General features: G+C 43.2%; 1 protein-coding gene and 1 long non-coding RNA gene across 5 annotated transcripts in view; both read right to left on the reverse strand.

Moving 5' to 3' along the window:
* Positions 1-6,756: 6,756 nt before the first annotated feature.
* OPHN1 (oligophrenin 1) overlaps positions 6,757-16,842 on the reverse strand; it is a 386,576-nt gene continuing 376,490 nt past the window's right edge. For all 4 annotated transcript variants that reach the window (XM_032255831.1, XM_032255830.1, XM_032255828.1 and 1 more), the window contains 3 exons: positions 16,487-16,537; positions 11,924-11,965; positions 6,757-10,673 (listed from right to left, as the gene is read on the reverse strand). In XM_032255831.1, coding sequence (XP_032111722.1) covers positions 11,932-11,965; positions 16,487-16,537 — 85 coding nt within the window. In that variant the 3' untranslated portion in view covers positions 6,757-10,673; positions 11,924-11,931. The remainder of the gene's footprint in view (positions 10,674-11,923; positions 11,966-16,486; positions 16,538-16,842) is intronic.
* On the reverse strand, positions 12,840-15,755 carry LOC116535050. Its single transcript, XR_004262024.1, has 2 exons — positions 14,886-15,755; positions 12,840-14,415 (listed from the first exon to the last, which is right to left on the reverse strand). It is a non-coding gene; the product is annotated as an uncharacterized LOC116535050 (long non-coding RNA).

Below are 16,842 nucleotides of genomic sequence, written 5' to 3' on the forward strand. Positions count from 1 at the left end.
TCTTTGTATGTCTGGTAGAATTCGGCTGTGAACCCGTCTGGTCCTGGGCTTTTTTTGGGTGGTAAGCTCTTAATTGCTGCCTCAACTTCAGACCTTGTTATGGGTCTGTTCAGGGTTTTGGCTTCTTCCTGGTTTAGGCTTGGGAGAAGGCAAGTGTCCAGGAATTTATCCATTTCTTCCAGGTTTATTAGTTTGTGTGCATAGAGTTGTTTGTAATAATCTCTGATGATGGTTTGAATTTCTGTGGAATCTGTGGTGATATCCACTTTATCATTTTTATTGCACCCATTTGGTTATTCTCTCTTTTCTTTTTTATTAATCTGGCTAGTGGTCTATTTTGTTGATCTTTTCAAAAAACCAGCTCCTGGATTTATTGATTTTTTGAAGGGTTTTTTGTGTCTCTATCTCCTTCAGTTCTGCTCTGATCTTAGCTATTTCTTGTCTTCTGCTAGACTTTGAGTTTTTTTGATCTTGCTCCTCTACCTCTTTCAGTTTTGACGATAGGGTGTCAATTTTTGATCTCTCCTTGCTTCTCATGTGGGCACTTATTGCTAAATATTTTCCTCTAGAGACTGCTTTAAATGTGTCCCAGAGATTCTGGTATGTTGTGTCTTCATTCTCGTTGGTTTCGAAGAACATCTTTATTTCTGCCTTCATTTCATTGTTTATCCAGTCAACATTCAAGAGCAAGTTGTTCAGTTTCCATGAAGCTGTGCGGTTCTGGGTTAGTTTTTGAATTCTGAGTTCTAACCTGATCGCACTGTGGTCTGAGAGACTGTTTGTTAAGATTTCCGTTCTTTTGCATTTGCTGAGGAGTGATTTACTCCCAATTATGTGGTCAATTTTAGAGTAGGTGTGATGTGGTGCTGAGAAGAATGTATATTCTGTGGATTTGGGGTGGAGAGTTCTGTAAATGTCTATTAGGTTTGCTTGGTCTAGGTTTGTGTTCACGTCCTGGATATCCTTGTTAATTTTCTGTCTGGTTGATCTGTCTAATGTTGACAATGGGGTGTTAAAGTCTCCCACTATTATTGTATGGGAGTCTAAGTCTCTTCGTAAGTCATTAAGAACTTGCCTTATGTATCTGGGTGCTCCTGTATTGGGTGCGTATATATTTAGGATCGTTAGCTCTTCTTGTTGCACTGATCCTTTTACCATTATGTAATGTCCTTCTTTGTCTCTTTTGATTTTTGTTGCTTTAAAGTCTAATTTATCAGAGATGAGAACTGCAACTCCTGCTTTTTTTTTTTGCTCTCCATTTGCTTGGTAAATCTTCCTCCATCCCTTTATTTTGAGCCTTTGTGTATCCTTGCATGTGAGATGGGTTTCCTGGATACAGCACACCGATGGGTTTTGGCTTTTTATCCAATTTGCCAGTCTGTGTCTTTTGATTGGGGCATTTAGTCCATTTACATTTAGGGTTAATATTGTTATGTGTGAATTTGATACTGCCATTTTCGTGCTAGTTGGGTGTTTTGCCCTTTAGTTGAGCTGGTACTTGTTGTTGCTTTATATGTGTAGAGCCTCTTTCAGGGGCTCTCATAGAGCTGGCCTGGTGGTGATGAAATCTCTGAGTACTTGCATGTTCCCAAAGGATTTTATTTTTCCTTCACTTATGAAGCTTAGTTTGGCTGGATAGGAGATTCTGGGTTGAAAGTTCTTTTCTTTAAGGATGTTGAATATTGGCCCCCACTCTCTTCTGGCTTGTAAGGTTTCTGCTGAGAGATCTGCTGTGAGTCTGATGGGCTTCCCTTTGTGGGTAACCCAACCTTTCTCTCTGGCTGCCCTTAGTATTTTCTCCTTCATTTCAAGCCTGGTGAATCTGACGATTATGTGCCTTAGGGTTGCTCTTCTTGACGAATATCTTTGTGGTGTTCTCTGTATTTCCTGGACTTGAATGTTTGCCTGCCTTGCTAGGTTGGGGAAGTTTTCCTGGATAATATCCTGAAGAGTATTTTCCAGCTTGGATTCATTCTCCTCGTCACATTTAGGTACGCCTATCATACGTAGATTAGGTCTTTTCACATAGTCCCACATTTCTTGGAGAATTTGTTCATTCCTTTTTACCCTTTTTTCTCCATTCTTGCCTTCCCATTTTATTTCATTGAGTTGATCTTCGACCTCTGATATCCTTTCTTCTGCTTGGTCAATTCAGCTGTTGATACTTCTGCATGCTTCATGAAGTTCTCGTGTTGTGTTTTTCAGCTCCATCAATTCACTTATATTCATTTCTCTTTTGTCCATTCTCGTTAGCATTTCGTCAAATCTTTTTTCAATGTTCTTAGTTTCTTTGCATTTGGTTAGAACATGTTCTTTAAGTTCACAGAAGTTTCTTACTACCCACCTTCTGAAGTCTGATTCTGTCATTTCATCACACTCATTCTCCATCCAACCTTGTTCCCTTGCTGGTGAGGAGTTGTGATCCCTTTTAGGAGGAGAGGTGTTCTGGTTTCAGGTGGTTTCATCCTTTTTGCGCTGGTGTCTTCCCATCTTTAAGGATTTATCCACCTGTCGACTTTGTAGTTGCTGGCTTTCAGATTGGGTCTCAAATCCTTCAGTTTGACTTTCTGTTTGTTGATGATGAGGCTATTTCTGTTTCTTGGTTTTCCTTCTGACAGCCTGGCCCCTCTGTTGTAGGTCTGCTGAGGTTCACTCCAGGGTCTGCTTGCCTGGGGTTCACCTGCAGCAGCTGCTGAACAGTAAGGGTTGTTACCAGTTTTCTTCTTCTGCTATCTTTGTCCCAGAAGGATACCCGCCTAGTGTCAATCTGATCTCTCTTTTATGAGGTGTCTCTTTGGATATATAGGTGTCAGGGAGCTGCTTGAGGAGACGGTCTTTTCTTTATAGGAGCTCAAATGGTGAGCTGTGATCTCTGTTGTTCATTCACAGCTGCTGGGCAGGTACATTTAGGTCTGCTACAGCAGAAGTCATAAACTGCTTTTTGTTCCCAGGTGCTCTGTCCCAGGGACTTAGGGCTTTATTTATGAGTTTCCGTTATGCTGCTGCCTTCTTTTTTTTTTTCCTTCAGACCTGCCGTGCCCAGCAAGGAGGCAGCCTAGTCACTGTCGGCCTATAGAGGCTTTGCTGAGCTACTGTGGGCTCCGCCCCGCTGCTGAGTGAACTTCCATGCAGTCCTGTTTATATGGGTGTAGTTGGAACTGCTTTGGCGATGGTGGCCCACCTCTGTTGAGGCGGAGTCTGTCTGCTGTGGCGGGTTGCCTTGGCAACGGCGGGCTGCCTCAGCACTGGCCGACTACCTCTGTCCTGGCGGGCTGCCTTGGTAATGGCGGACGCCCGTCCCCCACGAGCTGGACCATCCCAGGTTCAGCTGCGCTTGCTGTGAAAGTCTCAATCCAGAGTTTCTGGTTGCTGTTCTTTTGTGGGGGTGGGACCAGCTGAGCCTGATCGCCTGGCTCCCTGCCTCAGAGCCTTTTTTATGTTGGTGTTCCAGTCGCCTGTTGAAGAGGCGCCGGGGTCTGTGTGTTTTCCCCTGCGGCCACTCACTGCGCTGGCTTAAACAGCGGCACTGAGGTTTGTGGCACTTTTTTTTTTTTTTTTTTTTTGCTCTGGAATCTACTGTCCTGGTTCCCTGCTCAGTCCCCTTTTTAAACAGACGAATAGGCAACTTCCCGTGGCTCCAATCGCCAGCCAAAATGGCACCCGGACTGGTGTATTTTGTACGGAGAACTGCGGCTCCGGGGCGCCGACAAAGCAGCCGCGCGGGGCAAAGCAGCGGCTCCGGCCAGCACAGCCGCGCTGGCCGAAACAGCCGCGCTGGCGACCGTGGAGCTCCTCCACCTGGGAATTTCCTAGTCTATGGTCTATAAAAATGCGGCGTCCACTCACCCTCTGCGCTTTCACTGGGAGCTGCAATCCTGAGCTGTTCCTAAACGGCCATCTTGGATCTCAGTCGGTCACCCTGGGGTTTCTAACCACCCATGTAGGTGACATGTAAATGATCATTTTATTCTTCTCAAAGATTAAGGTTTCACAACCATGTGTCTTCAGACTGAAAGGCAGGACTTCTGTTGCCAGCTACTTCATGCCTGTTGTAAGCAGCTATTATGGCTCCTAAGAAGATTCTACGTCCTACTCCCCATGACTGTGATTACACAGCAAAAAGAATGTTGAAGATTTGATTAATGTTACTATTGAACTTAAAATAGGGAGACTATCCTGGATTACTGGGGTGAACCTGATGAAATCAGCCCAATGGAAGGGCAAGCGCTTAATAGCAGAAGCAGAAGAGGGGAAGTCAGAGTTGCAAGAGAAGAGAAAGCAAAAGGACCGAAATGCTGTTGGCTTGAAGATAGAGATGTAGTGAGCTTGGAAGAGAACCCCTAAGCCCAAGATAACAACCACAGGCCTGGCTGATACCTTGGCTTTAGCTCAGTGAGACCATAAGCAGAAAATCCAGCCATGCTACCCCAAACTTCTGACCTACAGAAACTGTGAGATAAATACGTGTTTTTTTTTTTAAAGCTACTAAACTTGTAATAATTTGTTACAGCAGCAAAGGAAGACTAATACAGTGCTAATACAGTGCTCAACTTGTACAGCCGTCTAATTGGGGCAAAAATACCTTGTCCTCCCAACCTTAGGGGGATATTATTAGGACAAAATTATATAAGGGACATTATGGATGCTTTGCAAAGTTTCAAGTCATGCAACTGTTATATATTCCAAAAGGAAAAAAATAATGTTTTGAAGCAATTGAATCGAAGCAATTAAGAGCTTCCAGCTCCTAACATTTCCCAGAAGAGCTGAGGGCTTAGAGCGCTGCTTCTTCTCCCTAGAGAAGCAGGGTAGCATAGGAGAAATCTGACAACCAGGGGCACAATCTGTTTCTCAGCTATGTGACCTTGAGCAAGTTATGTCACCTTTCTGAGCCTCATTAAAATGGGGGTAATCATCCTTAATGCTATTTAGAATCAAGATTATACTCAATTATTTTCAAAACGGTTCTCAGTGTACTTGGCCTTACCTGTTCCTCTGACCAGATGATAGGCTGTTAAGGCTCAAATGAAGCAATCAGCATGAAAGCGAAGCACCCAGATGGGAAACCTATCAGTCCTCCCCATTGTGCGCCCTGCCACTGGAAACAGGTGTCTTGATACTGGTGAGCACCCAAAAAGATAGTGTTGAAAAACCCTTGTGCTAGTAGGACTCTGAGCACCTGTTTTCTGCCCCTGGCTCTGGTGTTCAGCCTTAAGCAAGTCCCTTACCCTCCCTCAGTATGTTTCTCCATCACTTAATTGATTAGGTTATAGTCGGTGGTCTTTAACTAATGTGCATCAGAATCACCTGCAGATGAGTGGTAGCTGTGGGGAGCAGTAGTATTCCCTGTTTTATAAGCCCCTTTTGCCCCCTCAAAAGGCCCAAGTCAGAGGAGTTTATTTTACGAATCATTCAAAGTAAAGTTTATTTGGAATATATAAATTGATTTGTCAGTATGTGATACGAAGCAGCAGCTTGCTCAAAGCAGTTTGGATGCCTTGTTATACTTTAATTAAAATACTGGCCAATTTCAGGCTAGCGAACTAGAGTCATGCCCCTTTAGTTCCCTATGGTTTCCATTCATGTTGCTTTGCCATGACTGGGAACTTGCCTCCTGAATTACCCCTTCTTATGTAAAATGAAGATGTGAAACGGGCCAGAAAAAAGGCCAGTGGAGTTGCCCATGTTTTCATTACAATGTAGGCTGTGGTATAATTAACACCTTAAAATAACAGAATATCAAAGCTGAAAAGACCCTTTGAGAGTACCTGGTTTAAAGGCAGAGAATTTGAGGCCTAGAGAGGGAGAGGGATTTGCTCAATATTAACGGGAGGCAACAATAGAGCTGATTCTGGACCCTGAGGGCTTCTGAAACGGGCTCTTCCCATGGCCTCATGTTGTCTTTGCACTGCTTCTACTGCTCAGAGATTTGAAAGCCAAGTACTTTTCAGTCTTCTTATTCCCCGGGCTGGTTTCACTATTCTTTGAGGTGGAGAAACTTTGTCAGCAAAGCACATTTACAAAGGAATGCAAGAAGCAGGCAGCTATGGACTCAATCTTTGTAACAACTCCCAACATACCAGATCATACTTATCCACCATTTTTGGATTTTGTCTCACCAAAAGGACTCCTTCCTCAAGCTGCTTTGCTGTCTCAAATACCTCGTATCAGTGCCTCTCATATTTTAATGTGCATAGGAGTCTCTTGGGGATCTTGTGAAAGCACAGATTCTGATTCTAGATGCTGGAGTGGGTCCTGAGAATCTGCATTTCTAGTAGGCTCCCAGGTAATGCTTATGCCAAGACTAATGACAAACCACATTTTGAGTAGCAAGACTTGAGGATGTTTATCATTCCTGTTTCTAGGAATCTTCTCCATTTACCTTTGGGATTTTTCTTTACTACTGGGGACTGTGCGTTGTATTAGAAATGGACACGGGAAGGCCTCTGTAGTTTCCAGTTAACCTAGCTGTGTAATCTTGGACAAATTATTTCTCTGCTCCCTGAGCTTCAAGTTTCCTTATCTGTAAAATGGGCTTGTCACCTGAGGGACAATGATGTTGTGAAGCCTGAGGGAACTGTGAGGCCATTGTTCAAAGTAGACTGTAAATGGAGACTCTTAGGTGCAAAAGAACTCTTTACCTAGGTTTCCATAGATTTGTAGAAGTCAACACAAGCAGTAGGTAGTAGTGGTTCCATGTACCATCATGCCTGATATGCTCAAAGATTGTTTCCATGACAAAACTGGAGATGGAGGCCATTTATATTAGACAGTCTACATACTTTATTGAAAGTCACATGAATGAGCCCCAGGATCTCATTTGTTGTATTATTTTGATGTAGCATATGTCTTTCACACAGGCAATCTTTGTAGCCCTCTGCTAATGTCCTTGGCATCAAGTGCTCCATTTCCCCCAAGGAAAATGAAGGCTTTTCTTTATCAAAAACTTATCTTTCAGGTATCTTGATTCTCTCTGAAATTTTCTATGATTTCTGAGGTTTTTTTCTGGGCTTGTAATGTGTCCAGGCCACTTATCTGCAGCTACTTTAAAAGTAGTATAACTGATCTACGTTCTCTCAAAAGCAATTTTTTTCCTAGTCACAGAACTACTTCTTCTTTTACTACTTTATTTGCTCTAGTTATTATAGAATCAAAAAACTTCTTGAAAAAAGAATAGTTTCCCATGATAACCAATTACATTAGAAGTACTCTGCATGATGCTATTATTGAAATTAGATGCTGAGTTTTGCCCCTCAGTGGCTAAACGCCCCCAACTTTTTAAAAAATAAAAACTTCAAAAATAAAAATTCAATATTTCTTTTTGTAAGCCATCTCTTGATTTTGCTATCACTACAGAAAATTTGTAGAGATTTGACCCCAACACATCAAGTACTGCAGAGGCACCAATACCTTTTCTTCTTCTAAAATTGCATGTGTGGATGTCACCATTCTCTTAGGCTAAAACTGAAACTGCCCAGGCTACGAACTTGGTGAAGTACAGAGACACTTGTGAGGACCTTTTTACTTTTTGAAAAATGGCAAGTCAAGGATTTAACAATTACCAGCTAAAACACAAATCCTTCACTTCACAAAATAAAATTAGATGATCATCTTAAAAACATTACCAAACGGGTAAGCTAAATAAGAGAAAGCCTAGCTCAGGGATATCTTCCAGCCCAGTTTGCATTCCCCTATAAACTGAACCTGCATCCCCTCCCTCCTTCAAATGATAGCCTTTCAATATTTTGTCAGGCAGACAAGAGTCATGCCAACTCTGGCAATGTGGCCTCTGCTCAAACACCTACACAGTGTGGCAAAGGGAAAACAGCATGGGCTAAGAGAGAGGCCTGGATACAAATCACAATTCTTTTATTTACATTCGATGTGCCCTTGAGTTGGTTACTTTAGCCCCCTGGGCCATAATTTCTTTCTCTGTAAAATGAGAGGAATATTTTGCATGTATATGAAACAATGAGCACTTAATAAATATGTGCTTAATAAATGTTAGGTTCTCTGTTATCCCTGCCAGTTCATCACTTTCAGTTCATGCATTGCTAGTTTCTGTAACCTGCTGGCCAAGGTCCGTTGATAATTTCCTATAGCTGCCACTCTTCTATTATCACCCTCTTCCCATCGCCTCTACAAAATGACTACCCATCTGTCATGCCTAGGCCAAGCCAGTCTTATTCCATGATAGCATGCCTCGCCACAGAAGCTTTTTGCACTTTAGGTCAGAGTGCCAAAGGGAGGCGCTGAGATTCACTCTTTGGCATTCTTAAGGTATAGACCAGAGCAAGGGCAGAGCTACTCAGCCACTGCTCCCTGGCCTCCAGGCAGACTGGTAGTCCCCAGCTCTCCAAGATAGGCCCTTCATCTGTGTCCCAGGCAACACACAGCCATCTCATGACATTTCTGGGACTTATCTTCCAATGGGATCACAGCAGTTTTCTAGGGCTGTCAATAATCTTCCAATGTTTGTATTGGTGATTGTGGTATTTTCCCCCAAGAAAACCAGAGTCAAACCATGTCTCTTTAAAGGGACTGAGGCCCTGCTAACCCTGCTTTTGTGGCCAAAATCTGCACACCTGTCTGCTTTATTCAGGATACAGGAGGGAGGCCACAGCCCTGAGACTGTGGGCTCATAAAGTACTCCTAGGTGAGGCCAGTAAGGCGTCACAGAGACTCCTGTCGGGGGCAAGCAGGAAGTGAAATGATTGTTAGTTATTTGGCTCTTTGACTCCCGGTTTCTTAGGAACCTGGCCCTTGAGACTGGGTATAGTGGAGAGGGTTCAATGGGGCCACTTGAACATGCCTTGATTTAGAATAGCATCAAGATTCCACTCAATTACTTTCAAAAAGGCTCTCGGTGTACTTGGCCTTACATGTTCCTAATTCACCAATAAACTATGTTTGGAATTCAGTCTTGAAAATGACTACTGCTCTCGGTAACTGTTCCAAATGCATCTCAGAGTGGGTTTACGCAGGAGTGTGCATGCGCTCACTATCTCTTTATCTAGGCTTCTCTCTCAGCACTATAATCAGTGCACTAGCAGGGCCCTGGTAGAAGAGTGCAAGTAGGAAAGCTCCTTCCCTCACACTGGGCAACATTATAATTATACAGACTCTACAGACAAGCTACAGCCCAGGCGCCTGCATAGAAACAGGTACTGATGCTCTTTCCAGCAGCTTCCCTTCAACAAACAGAAATTGGAAATGTCCATTCCTCAGATTATGCCCCATTACACCAATTTTTAGTTTCTTTCCAATAACAGAGAAAGTAAATGAAAGGGACCAGGGGCTTACGTCTTAACGTTTTTCACTTGGTGGCAAATACTCAAGAAATAATGGCCACTAAAGCCACAAACCACAAAGTCCCTTGCTAGGTATATGTGATATAATGAAAAGAACCTTGCATAGGAGCCCAGGGACCTGAGATCTTGTCCTGGTGTGATCACTACCTTGCTCTGCCTCAGTTCCCTCAACTGGAAACTGGGCAGTTAGATTAAATGATTTTGAAAAACCCTTCCAGTCAAGGGCTTATATGGGTTGTAAAAAGAGTCTTTTACTCAAGGGCTGTGGTTCTGAACTTTTTTTGGGTCATAAGCCCATTTGAAATTTAGTAGAACATTATGGACCATCTTCTCAGAAAAGGCATGGTGTCATGGAATTGTGCGTACTACCTCAGGGGCATCATGGAGTTTTTGAGTTCATGAACAGTGAGTTAAGAACTGCTCCTTTCAGGAGATAAAAGTGTTTATCTGCAGAAGGCAAACATGAAGCAACAGTAACAGCTACCTGGCCTCAATCCACCTTAACAATTTTTCTAGCATTTGACCCCAACATAGAACTCCTGCAGGACGAAGCCCAGTCTCCTTTTTTAAAGAAATGTATTCAGCTTTTGTTTGTTTCTTGATTGCTTATAAGGGAAGCTGTCAAGAAAAAACAGCAGAAAGATTAATCCAAATAGACCTGGGCTCTGACATGCAAAACATGCTTTGCAGATTTGTCCTAAATGGCTGTATGGAAGAGCAGGAAGGCCACCTTCCTAAGTCCACATGGAGAGGCTGTGGGGGCATCACTCAGGCTGTCTGGCCCCGCAGAAGCAGACAGGCTCTTGACAACATACTGCAGCACTAGAGCGCCGACCTGACACCAGTGTCCATATCCTCAGTAGGAGACATGTTGAGATTCTCCAATGTTCAGCAAACATTCCTACTCCCCTCCAAACAAGGTAAGCAAGGGCCCCAACTCAAGTGGCCTTCAGTTCAAGGTAAGACCCCTGAGATCAGTCTTCAGCCCCAAGTCTCTCAAAGTTCAACGGCCCTCTCAGAAAGCAGGAAGTTCAGGGAAGAGTTGAAAACTGAGCTGCCCTCTTCGACTCAGGTAAGTGGATATCTTGGTTTCGGTGGAGTCTGGCTTGAGGCAGTCCAGCTCTTCACAGTGTTACAGGAACGCAAAATAGACCTCTGAGGGGATAAAGACTGAATACAAAGGAGACATAAACACCTGTCTAGGACATATGCGCCTTATTTTATGGCCTCCCAGAAAGAGCCTGAAAGTGCAAGGCCAGGAAGGAGCTGCTCTTCAACACAAAATGACTCTGCACACAAAGGTTTGAAGAAGAAAGACCCTTTCAGAACCTGGAGAAGGTCCTCTGAGGCCAAGGCTTTTAAAACCTGAAAGAGAAAGAAGAGAGTGGGGGATTAGCAAGGACTGGAAGAGAGTAGGGAATTAGCAAGTACCTAACTGCCACTGATTAGTGGGGCCTCTCTTGGTAGGTAGCTAAGCCTATAATTAGTAGCTCATCTTCTGAGCAACAGCAGATTGCTGGGCAAAGGCTCTTACAAGTCAGATCTCATGAAACAGGCCTAAGATGGTGTTATGACCAGGGATGGACACTTTGTGCCTTTGACCTCAACTCGAATTCCCCAGAATGTACCTGGAGAAATAGAAGCCTGATACTAGAACCTCTGAGATTACTACCCACTGCCTCTATGGCTGTACAATAACTACAAACTTCCTTACAGGGATTTTACCTCCATAGGGGCTGATAAGGAGAAGCTTATCCACCGATAAACCTCTGAGGACTGGCAGTGACAGGGGAAAAAAAGGTTAGGGAGCACGTGGAAAGCCAAGCTCCAGATACTTGGATCTCATTTATGTGTGTATCAGATCACATCAGGCCAGCAATCTGAGAGTCAAACAATCAGAACTCCTACGGTACAGAAAGGAATTTTCCTGACCTCTGGGTCTCCCGTGACCTTTGCAAGTCTCTTATCCCCTCTGAACTTCAGTTCCTTTATTTGTTGAGTTGGAACACATATTATCCTCCCTTCTCCTGGCATGTGATACGGATCAAATAAAATAATGAATGTGAAAGTGCTTTGCATTGGACAAACATAAAGGACTAAGAATGAAGGTTCAGGTGGGTAAGACTAAAATAATTATTTGGTCTGCAGGAATGAATCCATCTACAGATACTAAGGTAGCCTCTTGGTACCTTTTATAATATCAAAAAGGAGGTTACTGGTTTCCTTAAAGACCCAAGAGGTGTCAGAGTTAGAAGGTTGCAACCTTCTCATTTTACAAACTGGGAAACTGAGGCTCAGAGAAGAAAATGTACTTTCCCAAAATGTCACAGCCTAGGATTCTTATAAATTTGATTCAAAGGCAATCTGTAACAACGCACTATAGTTTGGCTAGGAGAAAAGAAACAAGAGAGGAAGGTGACTTCAAGTCACACAAAACCTTGGAATTGAAAGGCACTAAATGTAAGGGTCATGCAGTGACAGGGTAATGTACTGAGGCACAGAGATGAGTTCCCACCCTTCTGATCTACATGTTATTCCAGTCCTCACAATATCAGATCCCGCAATGAAGGCTTATGCGGAACAAGGTTCTGTAATCAGGGACGGGGACTACATACCTGTAGCCTCAACTTTCATCTCCAGGAAGTCTGCCTTGAGAACTGTGGATAAAGAAAGACATTTCACTAAGATTCTAGAAATCAGGACTGGAAAGGCAAATTGAGAGAGTGAGGGAAACTTCCAAGACAGTGCTTAAGAGGCCATTTTAAAAATGCAGAAGTGATTCAGCCCAGATGTTTCAAATCATCTAGCTCCATGCCTATAGTTGGGGCTCCTTCTCTGGCAGACTTAAAGAGCCCAGAATTCCAGATGTGAAAACATCTTTCAAGTGCCAGAACAATTCTCTGAGTTCCAGACTATGGGAAGATTGGAGAACTCAGGGAAGCTTGGAGAACCCAGAGAAGTAGGCTCCAGACCACAGACTACATTCTGTGATGATCTCTAACAGTGATAACGGAGAGGACACAGACAAGTACCATGTTAAAGGTGAATCCTCCTTTGCCTAGAAGAACCAACCAACTTTGTGCAGCCTCTTGCTGTAACTGGATTAGTTCTAAATTACCCTTGTCTGAGGACAGCTTGGAGAAGAGAAAATCTTGGCAAATTAAACCCACCATATTGTGGCCAGAGCATTGCGTACAACAGCTGGTCCCCAGGGCTATGTCCCCAGTCTTCCGTTTTTCTCTTCTCTCCAGTCTGTTTACACTTACTCCTTGGATCTTATTCCCATCAATGGTTTCAGTTGCCACCAAATACTAGGGACCTCCCTGCAATGGGCTACTATTCACATTGTAGCATATGTGAATGGCCCCCCTCCTCAGACTTCTATAGTGGCTATAATCACAGTTCTACCTCAAAATCTATGTATATGTATGTCCAGCTCTAACTACTGGCCTAAGTTCCAGTTACCCATCGAACATCTCTACCCAAGTCTCAAAGTGTCTTTTTAAATTTTTTATCAATTTAACAACTGTATCTTCAAAACCACTATGTCCAAAATTGAGCACAGAACCTTTCCCATAAAACCTGCTTCTCCATGATTAATTACTGTACCATCTACTTAAGTACCCAAGTTAGACTTTTCTGTTTCTCAGTTCATCAATGTTCCATGTTTGAAATCTTAGCAAGATCTTATCGAGCCTTTCTCAAATCTGTCTTTTCTATTCCATTCCCATTGGGAATGCCATAGTCCAGGGCTCCCTGACTCTTGCCAGGACAATTAGTCTCCTTAACTGGTCTCCAGTCTTTACTCTCTCATCTATCTTTCCCACCACTAAAGTGATCTTTTTACAATTTGGTCAGCTCAGAATGTGCACTGTCATGCTTAAAATTCTTCTACCGTTGCTATGGCTCCTCTGCATATGGACTGCAGTATAAAGACCAAGCACCTTAGTATGTTATACAATTTTCATGATCTGGCTCTAATCCATCTTTCCGGCCTCACCTTCAGCTAAGCTTCCCTCTTTTCACTCCCACATTCTAGCCAAAGTGGAACACTAATCACTTCTGAAACCATAAGCAGTTGGGCCTCTTTGAAATGTCCTCCCCTCTTTTCTTTTCTTGATGTGTCACTACTCATTTTCTTTAGAGTTATTTTTGTTTTAATTGTGTAAGGGAAATGAGTAAGGGAGTGATGTCATTCAAATGCTAGGCTATAATCAGGTATCCAAATAGGGACCAAAAATGGGCAAGATAAAGGTTAAAAAGATCATTATTTTCATTAGAGATGAGAGAAGAACTTAGCAACAATGGCCATAGATGGGACTGACTGTGTGACTGGTCTGAGGATCTTGATCAGAGGCCAGCCTATGGAAGCACTGCTGCAAGTGGTGGTTATAAGGTGGAGGCCTAGATGGAAGGGATGCTTTCCCTATGTGGATGCTGAGTGGGAGGAGCCTCTGGGTACCCAGGACAGTAACACATGACCTAATGGAGAGCAGTGTACCTACTTTGGTCTTACCTACATTCCTGCCAAAATGGAATCTAGGAATAAAGAACAGGATTAAATCGAGGTTCTAGAAGCCCATAGTGTGGGTAGAGTGATACACTAGCCTGAAGTGCCTGCTTTGGCCATAGTCCTTGTAGTTTGCGGTTGATCTAAGGCTTCCTTGAGCACTGGCTGACAGCCCATTGGTAGTGGCTACCAATCTTTTCACGCTCTCAAGACCAGTTTGGTTATAGCTTCCCTATTGTAAGTCTATCTGCCTTAAAAATTCTATTGGACTTTGCTCATGGTTCTTACATATTGCCTTCTCAATGCCTTTGTTTCTTGTCCAAGCTTGCAGATCAATACCCTCCCCCAACATTTTCCTGTCTAGTTCTATTCTTTTCTCAAGCCCCAGCTCATATATCACCTTCTCTAAAAAGGTTTCCTGTAGACATATCCAGTTCATTCAAGTTTACATTGTTCTGCTTCCTTGCTATTTATTTCTCAAGTGGCTTTTTCTAGGGAGGGATAGGCCGCAATATTAAGAATATTTGAGACTCTCTTCTTCTCCCTTTTTAATTTCTTTTCTCAAGGGAGCTATTTGGTTAGGTTTACTTTTAAAAACTTCTGAAGTAAACCTAACCAAATAGCTCCCTTGAGAAAAGAAATTAAAAAGGGAGAAGAAGAGAGTCTCAAATATTCTTAATATTGCGGCCTATCCCTCCCTAGAAAAAGCCACTTGAGAAATAAATAGCAAGGAAGCAGAACAATATAAACTGGAATGAACTGACACAAGAGCAGAAAATCAAACACTGCATGTTCTCACCCATAGGCGGGTGTTGAGCAATGAGAACACATGGACACAGGGAGGGGAGCACTACACACTGGGTTCTGTTGGAGGGAAATAGGGGAGGGATGGTGGGGGGTGGGGAGGTGGGCAGAGATAGCATGGGGAGAAATACCAGATATAGGTGAAGGGGAGGAAGGCAGCAAATCACACTGCTATGTGTGTACCTATACAACAATCTTGTATGTTCTTCACATGTACCCCAAAACCTAAAATGCAATAAAATAAATTAAAAGAAAAAAAAAACAACTTCTGAGATAAATACTTTTATGTTCTTGCTATCAGCAAGAGAAATCTAGGGCCTTGATCTGACTTTCATCTGCTATGGTAGAATAAATGGTAAATGATTGCTTAAGGAGAATTTGGCCCAGCCTGAGGTTCCAGGTGGCTCACTGACAAGCAGAGCTAGAATGAACTGCTGTGTCCTGGTGAATCCATTCCCATAGTTTTGACTAGAGGATAGCAAATCCACCTCAACTCCACTGCTGGGAAAGGTATATTGTTCTGCTTTTAACTGATCACCTAGAAGGGTTCTGCTCCTGTCACCTGTTAGGAAGAAAGAACAATTTCAAACTCTCTGATAAGCAACAAGGAACAAACTCACAAAAGAGTCCCTGAAGGCTAACTAAATATTTCTCCAGATGTTCTAGACCAAAGGGTCCCAAATTCCAGGCCTTGGACAGTCTGTACCAGCACTTAAGAAGTTTTAATAAAAAACTAATAGAAAAGAAGAAAGGGAAGGAGGGAAAAAACAAAATAAAACAAAATATCAGACTCCCAGGTCCCACTCCTACAGATTCTGTTTCAGTGGGTCTAGAATGAAAGCCAGGAATATGTGACTTTTTTCTCCATGTTTTCCAGGTGACTTAGATGGACAGCCAGTTTGAGAACCATGGCCTAAGTCCAATGTATGCCCTTGAAATGGGGGCCCTAAGACTGTTTATGTTAGCATGTAATATTCTACATATCCCTGTCAGCTGCCCTTTGAATACATAAAGGAGCCTAAATAAGTAAGCTAACCAAAAATAGACCCACACTGGGTATAAAGTCTTTGAGATACTGCTTTGTGTATGTTCACATGCACACACACACACAAGCATGCACACACATATGTGCTTGTGAGAGAGAAAAAAGAGAGGAGCAAAGAGAGAGATGGAGAAATGGAGAGGCAAAGAGACAACAGATACAGAGACACAGGAAGAGAAAAACAGACATACAGAGTGATGCAAACACAGAAACAGATAAAGACAGAAATGGGAACACAGGCAGACAAACAGAGAGACAGAAAGAGATTGAGAATGACAGAGACATCTGCTGGGTGCAATGGCTCAGGCCTGTAATCCCAGCACTTTGGGAGGCTGAGGCTGAGGCTGATGGATCACCTTAGGTCAGGAGTTCGAGACCAGCCTGGCCAACATGGCAAAACCCTGCCTCTACTGAAAATACAAAAATTAGCTGGGCGTGATGGTGCGCATCTGTAGTCCCAGCTACTAGGGAAGTTGAGGCGGGAGGATCACTTGAACCTGAGAGGCGAAGGTTGCAGTGAGCCAAGAGGGTGCCACTGCACTCCAGCCTGGGCAACAGAGTCAGACTTTGTCTCAAGAGAAAAGGACAGAGACACCAAGTGAGAAAAAGAATATGAGAGAGACAAATAGACACACAGGTAAACAAGTAAGAGACAGATAAAGATGGAAAGACAGAGTTAGGGGAGCAAAAGTGACAAACGGAGAGACAGAGACAGCTGTAGAGAAACAAACAAAATGAATGCTCGAATGAGCACAAATGCATGCTAAGGATGCAGTTATTAAACGACAATTTGGTTTCTCTTTTGTCACTTCTATCTCTTACCTTCCTGTTTTCCGGGAAGCTGTTTCAAAAAACCTGGTCCTGGAAGCCACCCTGCAAACAGAAGCCAACCAAGTCCCATAAGTTGCTTTGGTGTATGTGTGAGAAACAATGGCCAACATAAAGGACAGGAGACTCTGAACCAGACAGGGCACCAATGCCAGCCTCTGCCTTTGCTGGCAAAGGCCTTACGCATCTGAATGTGAAATGGCCCAGACTCCATAGGCACCCCTAAGGCCATAGCTGACACTCTTTATCCCCATTGCTTCAGAATGGTCTGAGTAGGTTGCGGAGTCACGCTCTTCTTGGGGGAAATAAATGAAACCAGTCTTGATTTCAAAGTGTAATTGTTGGCTTTT

Source organism: Sapajus apella, unplaced genomic scaffold (assembly GCF_009761245.1).
Source record: "Sapajus apella isolate SASKATOON/1434 unplaced genomic scaffold, GSC_monkey_1.0 scaffold91, whole genome shotgun sequence".
Lineage (NCBI taxonomy): Eukaryota > Metazoa > Chordata > Mammalia > Primates > Cebidae > Sapajus > Sapajus apella.